The following is a 9,799-nucleotide window of genomic DNA, read 5'->3' as shown; positions in this document are numbered from 1 at the left end:
ATTCGGTTAATTAACCGAATTTGGCCAAACCGACCGTTTGCTCACCACTACTCAATGTGACTTCTTGCTTTGCAAAAAAAAAGGAAAACAAAATAATCATTTTACTTTGGAAAACAATTAATTTCACAAATCATTATTGGTAAGGTTAAAATGAAACTTTAATCAAACAAGCTAGAAAAAGCAAAACAATTATATTGTTACACAAATTACTCTTAGAAATCATCCAAAAAATAGTCAAGACACCCAATATTTTTTGAATCAAAAAATAATAATTTTAAGAAGAATAAAGTTTATTCCAAATATAAGATGAAATAGTTTTCTTTTTATCATTACAATTAACTATTGTAATTTTAACCAAACAGCAGCTATTCTTAAGAAAAATAATATAGTTTTTTTTTATAAAAAAAAAAAAAAGGAATTGAAGTTTATGAACAATAAAAAATGGCTTGAACAATATGTTTTAATTTATTTATGAATTTATATATATATATATATACATAAATTGAATTGTGTGTTAAAAAGTGCATTAAATTGTAATTAATCTCTTCTAATTTATTTATGTAGTTTTGAAACCAGTTTAATTTTATTATCCATATGAATATATATCCTTTAAGATGGATTTTGATTATTTTTGCTATTTTATTTACTGGATTATTTTTCTGGTCCATGTCCATTGATATGAAGAGTTTCATCCTTCTGGAATCAGAAATCAATGTGGCGAAGGTGCCAATATAGACGAACCGTTACTGGTAAGTACTTTTTCCGGAAGAATTTCTTATCGTTTCAACGAGAATCTCAAAAATCAAGATACCTGCAACAGAAATAGTGAAAGAAAACAAGTAAAATAAAAAACAACATGAATTTCATAAGAGGAGAAGAAGAAAAAGAACAAAGAGGAAGAACAAAGACGAACTGGTTTACCTTGAATGACGCACGCATACTGCCAAGAAAAATACGTACACGGCGCTCAACTCCTCAAGCAATACACGTATACGACGCAAAAATCTAAAGATGAGCAAACGGAAACGTCAAACCAAACAGTGAAGATAAACGGTCCCTGCACACGCATCCAAATACACACCACAACGATGAACCACTGACGATGAGATTGGGCACAAGTGATGAAAGCTGATGATGATGATTATGTCAAGGCACGTACTGAACCAACTGTGAATAAACATCAATTGTTAATTTTAGATTAAGTTCAATTTGGTTTGTTATTAGTTTTGCTTAGAAGTTAATCGACGGCCAAAAGGTTCTTCAATTTGTCATCAATGGCTTCTGCTCATATGTATATGTACATAAATGTATCAGATATTTATGGTTTCGGTAACCGGAATACAAAAAAGGTCCGTCCCGAGGTAGTTCAAATTCGCTGAAATCCGACATAACCGTTCACTGTCGGACTCTGACACCACCGTTCGTTGCCGGAATCTACCGCCTCGTTGACGGAAAACTGAGAACGGGGAAGGGAATATAAGATCTGGTAAGTATATTAACGAACATACCCCTAGTAAAATTACGGATCTTCGGCTTTAGACATGACGGAGAGGCGACTAGGCCTCGGCTGGAACGAGGAACGACGGCGCTGCTGGTGAGACGAAGGTCGGATCAGCGCAGCGAGAGCTCTCTTCACGAGGTCTCCCTCGACGGTACCGATTCGAACCAACGAGTTCGTCATCGCGGACCGGCGCGCGTTGAGCCGGTTCGACTGGAACGGACTGGCGTGGGTATTCTGATTCTTGTGGAGGCTGCAACGGAACGAGCCGGGATGCGTCGTTGGCGAGCACATACAAGTCCTCTTCTGGACCGTCGGCGCCGGGCGCGGACCGCCCTGCTTTTTCACCACCGTGTTGCGCGGAGCAACAGAGATCGACCTGCTCGGGGAAATCGGCCGATCCAGCGAGAAGCGCACGGAACTCGCCGACGGACACGCGCCGTACAAGTTCACGCGCGTAGGAGAAGCGGATCTGTGGAAAGAACCGGTGAAGCGAGAGGAAAAGCTCGAAGTGGATGAGGCGAAAGACGAGGACGGAGTCGGAGAAGAGCAGAACCTGCCGGAAGGAGAGAGAGATCGGAGTACTGGTCCAGATCTTCGAGACGAAGCCGCCATTCTTGTTGCAGAAGAGAGAGAGAGAGAGAGAGAGAGAGAGAGAGTTGTGAAGAGAGAGATTCTGTGAATGTACTTTTTTAGAGCCGCGTTTGGCTATTTGGTTCGGCAAACATTGGCCGACTGAAGCCCTGTACTTATAGGATTTACAAGGGAGCGTAAATATCGTGTTTTCGCGGTATTTCGGTTCCGGATTTTCAAAAATTAAAAAAAAAAAAATTTTTAAAGGAACATCAAATTGGTTTCACCAAAACGGACCTGTGGTTGAGTTAGTTAAGCTGTTGGAGGGATTAGGGTTAGGGTTAGGGTTTGGGTTGGGATCCAATGGGCGTTGCGAAAATGAAAACTGTGGTCTGCCCTCGGTCGTTTAACCAACATCTTTTGGGGATACTCAATACTCTCTCTCTCTCTCTCATGTGAAATGACACAATTACACTCTCCCTATCTCTCTCATGTGAAATGACACAATTACCCTCTCTTTGATCGATTCTGATCTGGAATTATCTTTTCTTAGCATATGAATATTTAATGTCTCTATTCTCTCATGTGAAATGGCATAATTACCAATATCGTACATTCTAATTGATTAGGGATAGCCTACGTGACTAAGATTAGTGGTAACTTTAAATATTTTCCTAACTTATGCATATGTGGGTCCATTCCACCATTTGATTTAACGTAAAATTAGAAAATAAAATAGACCCTCATATTTACATGTCAAGATAAGAATAGGGTAAAAATTAATCTCATAAATAAGTTATTTAATTAACTTGTTTTTATCACGTCATCTATTAATTTCAATCAGTGATTATCAATTTGAGTTAAATCTTCTTATAATTACTAAATTTAAAACGTGATTGATTGTCAGAAATGTGATGTAGTTAAGTAGTTACCTTAATAACTTCGTGTATTTATGTCACATATATGAAGAAATAATTAAGTTTTAAAAAAATAAATTACTAGGTTAAGCTGTTTAAGCACACTATATTTTAGATAAACAATCTAATTATTGAACTTTGAATTAGGAATTGATTGGTATGTACAAAATATAACATGGCTAAATACTCTTTCCTAATAAATTTTCTATGAAATGAGATCATGCGCCACCCAAAATTCAAATCAAAACGAACTTAGTGCTAACTATTAAGTACATTGATAATAGATTTATTTTTTTTTTTCTTAAAGTACACTTTGATAAAGAAATAGGGGTGGCAAAACATATTAACGGGTCGGGTTCAAGTTCGAGTTGACGTGCTTATTAATGGGTGACTATTATATAAACCAAAATCCGCCCGTTTAATAAAAGGGATCATCCGTTAAAAAAATATAATTTTTTATTTTATAATTTTTTAAACATTTCATATAAAATGACATATTTAAAAAAAAAAAAAAAACTCCATTTTATTTTTAATCGGGTCACCCCGATGCGAACCCGCCTAACCCGTTTAATAAACGATTCGGGTCTGAATTGACCAATTTATAAATGGGTCCGTTTGTATTAAAATCAAACCCGGTTCAAACGAACGAGTCATGGGTCACCCATCGGGGTTCAACCCATTTTGCCACCCTTATAAATAAATTTATTGAAAATTACATTATTATTATTATTATTATTATTATTATTATTATTATTATTATTATTATAAAGGTCACATTATATTGGCAATTCACCGAAAAGAAAGAGAAAAATATTCTACAATTTTTCCTTACATATGGAAATGATCCTTTTTCTCATAAGAAGTAAAAATTAAAAATCACAAGATAAAGTTCTCATTTAACACATTAAAAATAAAAGTGAATTGCCAACTGTTTTGTAAATTAACATAATTTATCGTTACCAATTTTCTTAAAAGCATTAATTAGAATACTATTTTAGAAAATATTATCTAGGTAGGTGCATTGATACACTTAATCAAGTCAATGAAAAATGTCCATCAAAGAAAGGAAGACCAAACAAATGTATATATCCAACCTAAGAATGATTCTTAAAATCCAATCTTAAAAATATCCAACCTAAGAATGATTCTTAAAATCCAATCTTAAAAATATTTCCTTAAGAACGTTTATTAACAAAATTTATGTGATAATATTATTAACAAATGCTCTTATTTATTATTATGTATGAGAGTTAATTATCAGGTATATTCTATCAAAGTCGAGTGAACATTATGAAAAATTTGAATTCAATTTGACTCAAAATTTTGAGTTCAATATGTAACTGGAACTTGATTGATTTTAAAATTTTGTCAACTCATTTAAGCTTGATTTAATTATAAAATAATATTAAATAAATATATAAATTATCTAAAATATTATTTATATGTATTGTATATCACTTAGATTATATAAAAATAATAAAATTGGTAAAGCTTGATTAGATTTTATTAGTATGGCAAGTAGAATTACCAAATTCAAACTCAACTTGTTGAAATACTCAAATAACTTAAATTCAATTTGAATTTAAAAAAAAAAATGAATCAAATAAAGTTTTAAAGTGAGTCAAGCCTGATTATCTTGTAAGAAAATTTTATATGTCATACCTGGTAGGATCTTCAATTATCATGAACTTCACATCATTTACCTTCATGCGTGCAGAAAAATAAATAAATCATAACATAAACTTCACATACCCTATAGGAAGTTTTATGGGAACTAGGGGAAGAAATACGCCAGAGGTACTCACACTTTTTCAGCGAGACCTAGTATTAATCAAATAATAAGTGATGATTAGCGAATTTCGATGACAATTTTTTTATAAGAATGGGAGAATGTAACGACCTCAAAAATAATATGTGTGTAAGTATAATCCAAATAATAATAATAATAATAATAATTTAATTAATTAATTAAACAAATAAAATGAAAGGTATTATAATGATGAAGAAACTTATTGGAATAAGATACATATATATATATATATATATATATATAATATTATTATAATATAGGTTAGATGTATAAGTAAAGTTTCTGAAGCAATTTGGCTTCAGGAAAATTTCCCACGCCACTCTAGAGACATGCAATTTCTTTTCCTTCTCACGGCTCTCTTTCTCTCCGTCCACCTCACTCTCTCTCTCTTTGATTTCTCCTCAATATTCAGTCGAATCAATGATCAGACACCACCACGAGGTCCCGACTTCGATCCTTAGCAAGTTAATCAGAGCAAATTTTAGGTTTGAGCTTTCTAGGCACCACTCCGGGGTCAAGGTGAGGGAAATAAATTATGACAGCTATTTTAGAAATTCACTCGGTTGAATCATAGTATGTGATTCCTAGAATATTATATATGGTTTTTTGAGTAATTTTATGGGTATGAAAATTATGATTTATTTATTAAATGTGTATTTGGGAAAAACCTAGTATTATGAGTTTGAGAAAACCCTAGAAAAGGTTATATAATATTTTTTAGTAAAACCTATATTTTTCCTGGGTAATTATTATATTAAGAAATATTAAACAAATTGTGTGGCATGAGAAATGACTATACGATTACAATTAGAATATTTTATGACAATATACAGCAAATTATGATTTTATATTGAGTACAGAAAATGTTATGTATATGATTTTATACTAATTTTAGAATTTTATGAATATGATGAAAATATGATATGACAGTTTTATGCAATAATTTGACATGACATATTTATTCTAAGTTATGAAATGATGGCTTTAAGCCAAGTTATGATATGATGTGTCGGTTCTATACCGAGACAGTTATGATATGACAATGAAAACATGTTTTATACAGATTTATGAAATGATGATTATGAAATGAGATTACGTTATTAGTTATGTTATATAAATTGTACTATATGATATCAGAAACCCGTTGGATTAGGTATGTTCATATCACGGTACCGTAGTTAGCTAGTAAGATCAAACAGTGTAATTCCCCTGTGTGCTGACTCGAGAAGTGTTGAGAAGAGTATGATCGGTGGACCAGATTGAGTGTATAGCTAGCAGTGTTGCCACACTATTCAGAAAGTGTCGGTGTCAGAGCCGATTAGCCCTAAAGTGTTGAGAAGCATAGGATACCCACTGTCTGCCGACCCGAGAAATGTTGAGAAGCATAAGATGGGCGGACCAGGTTGGGTGGGCAATCACGCGCAGTTATGTTATGTTATGTTTGACTTAGCCTAATAGGCTAGCAATGGTTAAGTTCAGCCCTCGAGTCACACAACCCAGTCATGTAGGGTTAATTTACGACGTTATGCTAGAACCATCAAGGGAAAGAAAGGGAAGTATCTTATGTATATATGTAGTTTTATGAAAACATAATTATCTATTACGTTAAAGTATGTTTGAGTAGAAAATATATACCTTGAAATGTATAGGTGTGAGTTATGATTGTTATTCGGATGCTTTTCAGTTATAGTTTAATTAATAGTTATGTTTAAATATGTAAAACTCATATGCCACACACGGACAATAATTTATTCCGTCTTACTGAGAAGTGTCTCACCCCAATAAATATTTCAACATTTCAGGACCATGAGAGGATCGAGCCTAGAGCTATAGGACAGAACATACATAGTATTATTTAAAGTAAGTGTAGAGACCCAGTGAATTATATTAATTAAATAATAGGAGGAAAAAAGAAAAGGAAATTGAAAATTGGAATTCAACTGGGTCTCTATTCGTCGACGAACATGCTTGATGGGATCATCGACATTGACACGCGTCTCATCGACGAGAAGTTATCGAAGGGCTATTTTCAGTTATGAATTTCATCGACGAGGAAGATACCGAGAGGACGATGAACTTCCTTCGTGGCCTCATTGACGAACTCCCTGTGTTCGTCAACGAGACCCTGTTTAAATTCCTTCTTTTCTCCCCTCCTCCTATTATTAAATTATGATAATTATTCGAATCTCTATAGTTTGACCAAGCTTCAGGCGACCAAACCTAAAATGACCTTATTGCCCTCGGCCGACCGAACCCTTAGAAGGTTACTTTTCACCAACTCGGGCTGCTGAACTTTTTAATTCAAAATAGGCCCAAGGCGACCGAATTCCTCTGTTCGGTTAACCGAACGTATTTTTGGGCACCCGAACCGCACACTAAACCTTTCTGACTTTTGTTCAGCCAACCAAGTTTGAACTCGGGCACCCGAACCATTTAAAAGGTCTTTTTGGGCTGAGTCTATTTGGGCGACCGAACTAAAGTTCAGCCACCCGAATCCTCTCGGGTTACTTAATTATTTATCGAGGTTAAAAGGGTTAAACTGGGTTAAAAGTTCTAATGTGTTTTAAAACTTTCTTAATAATACCCTACATTTCCTAAACGGTCATAATTTGACCTTGGTTTATATATATATGAGTTCATTTGTGTGAATTAGCAATAGATTAACAAAATCATTAGCAAAAATCCTCTCTACTTCCAAAAGCTCGTATTCCCCATTTTACTTCAAAACGCTCTCAAATCTTCATTCCTTTGATACATCTTAGCTTTGTGAGAGTGTCATATTGTGTTATTGATTAGTAGAGGTAGCTAATACCCTCATAATATTGATTGATTATTTGATATTGATTTTGGGGAGTTTAGTTAAGTTTATCCCGTAGATTTTAACATTATAAATCTTGTTTGGGATAAACTAACAAGCTTAAGGATCTTTACATTGTCATTGCAAAATTCTTATAGCTTTGATTTTATTATACAAATATTTTTACAAGCTATAATATTTTTCAAACTACTATTGTGTTTATTTCATTAAAGGAAAATATTTTGAGTTAATTTGAATATTTGATTATCATATTTGAAACTCTAATTTGTTATTGAAATTTGATATAACTTGTTTCAAAGATATAACTTGTTAGAACACTCTTGAGCATCCTTATTATCATATTTTGTTGAGTGTTGTTTGCACAAAAGTTCACATCAAGCTTACATTACCTATACTGTTGATGTGCATTTGATTGATTACATTTGGTACATATCTGCTTGACTGAGAAGCATAATCATTGTACCTTATTATATTGAGAAATTTGTTGTATTCCAAGCGTGACTTAAGGGGGCCGTTATCCAACCCGATAAGGATTGGTTGTGAAGGTTGAGGTCAGCCTTGTGTTAATTGACCTGATTATAAAGGTTGAGGTCAACCTTGTGCTAATTGACCTGATTGTAAAGGTTGATGTCAACCTAGTGCTAATTGACCTGATTGTTTAAGTGCCGCTCCACCCGTTTAGTGAGCCATAGTGGAATTTTTGTGCTTGTGAGCCAAGGTGAGGACGTAAGTAGTATTAGCCGAACTCCGATAACATTTCTTGTGTCTGCTTTTAATTTCTGCATTTAAAATTCCATCACATAAATTTTTATGTTTTACCATTTAGATTGATTGGGTATGTGAATATATAGAAAGACCCTAAATTTGTATAATACTGATTGTGAAATTTGGACCAAACTTAGGAGGAACTTTTAAATACCTAATTCACCCCATTCTTGGGAATACACTATTCACCTCCCTCTTGGGAATACACTAAAGCTAACAGTGTCATGTGGATGTATCTCAATATTTGAGTGAACCACGTTAATTCACGTGTCTCAATTTATTTATTTATTTGCATTACACCATTGATTTATTTGTGAAAATCATTCATATTTTTTTCCAACAATTATTACTACTCACTATTCCGAACATTATTTTAGGGCATTGCAATAACATAAAGACGATTAAGTAATGAATTTTGTTCAAGGGGGAATGATTGGATATATCAAACTCCCCATAGTCTCTTCAAATCCTAACGTATTCAATAATTAAAATCTTGAATATATTCTTGAGATAATGTTGTTGAAGGGTTGGTAAGATAGATCATATTTAAAGGAGTCAATAATTTAGTTAAAAAATCATCTTTGCTTTTATCAAGTGAGTATTTTATTATGTTATTTGTTATCATTTTGAGTAAAGTCCTATGAATGGTCATTCATTGGGGACATGTAGATAACGATTAGACAGAGTAAGAAAGTCCTCAAATCCAATAAAATGTTGAGGAGGGAAGATTGCCCAAAGAATTTAATTTAATAAAAAGTAATAATTTTTTTATATATTTAATTAATATTTAGGGTAAAAGAGACTAACCTGAAATTTGATAAAAAAATAATGAAATTTTCTTTAAGTTTCAAAAATTTCTGAAACCATTCTTGAGGTTTGTCAAATCGACACAAACCTTCCCTTATATTTGTAAAAAGACAAGTTTTTTTTAGAGAATGTCTATCTTTTTGTCAAACCTCAAGGAAGGTGAGTATCTTTTACCCTAACATTTAAAAATATATATATATATGACATTTATTATTATAAAAATATATATAATTTATCATTATAAAAAAATAAAATTTATTATTTTAATTTTAATCACTTGAGAAATGAGTTTTTTGTCATTTTCATTTTATATAAAGGATAAAACTAGAAAGAGACCTCTGAATTTGAATTAAATACATTTCCGTATCTTGTTCTATTAAAAAAATTTAGAAAATGTTGAGTTGTCACCGAATTTTTTATATCTAATTGGTTCGCTTATTTAGTAAATCAATTTTGATATAACTTCTATTTAGAGGTCATTTAAATTAAACAAACGCCCTTAAAGGAAACGTGTTTATTTGAAGGATTACTTAATTAAGGTTAAACATAGAACTAAACCTATGTAAAGTTATGTGGAGGCATGTACCACTGTTACAATTTTGAAATTAAAA

General features: G+C 32.7%; 1 protein-coding gene across 1 annotated transcript; it reads right to left on the bottom strand.

Moving 5' to 3' along the window:
- Positions 1-1,243: 1,243 nt before the first annotated feature.
- Positions 1,244-2,323, bottom strand: LOC131157880 (uncharacterized). The gene has a single exon (XM_058112316.1). It carries the CDS (start codon positions 2,111-2,113, stop codon positions 1,520-1,522), a length of 594 nt encoding a protein of 197 aa, XP_057968299.1. The 5' UTR covers positions 2,114-2,323; the 3' UTR covers positions 1,244-1,519.
- Between the last annotated feature and the right edge of the window lie 7,476 nt (positions 2,324-9,799).

Source organism: Malania oleifera, chromosome 6, assembly GCF_029873635.1.
Source record: "Malania oleifera isolate guangnan ecotype guangnan chromosome 6, ASM2987363v1, whole genome shotgun sequence".
NCBI classification, from domain to species: Eukaryota; Viridiplantae; Streptophyta; class Magnoliopsida; order Santalales; family Ximeniaceae; genus Malania; species Malania oleifera.
Note: the sequence above shows the minus strand (reverse complement) of the source record. Positions and strands in the feature narration are given on the sequence as shown.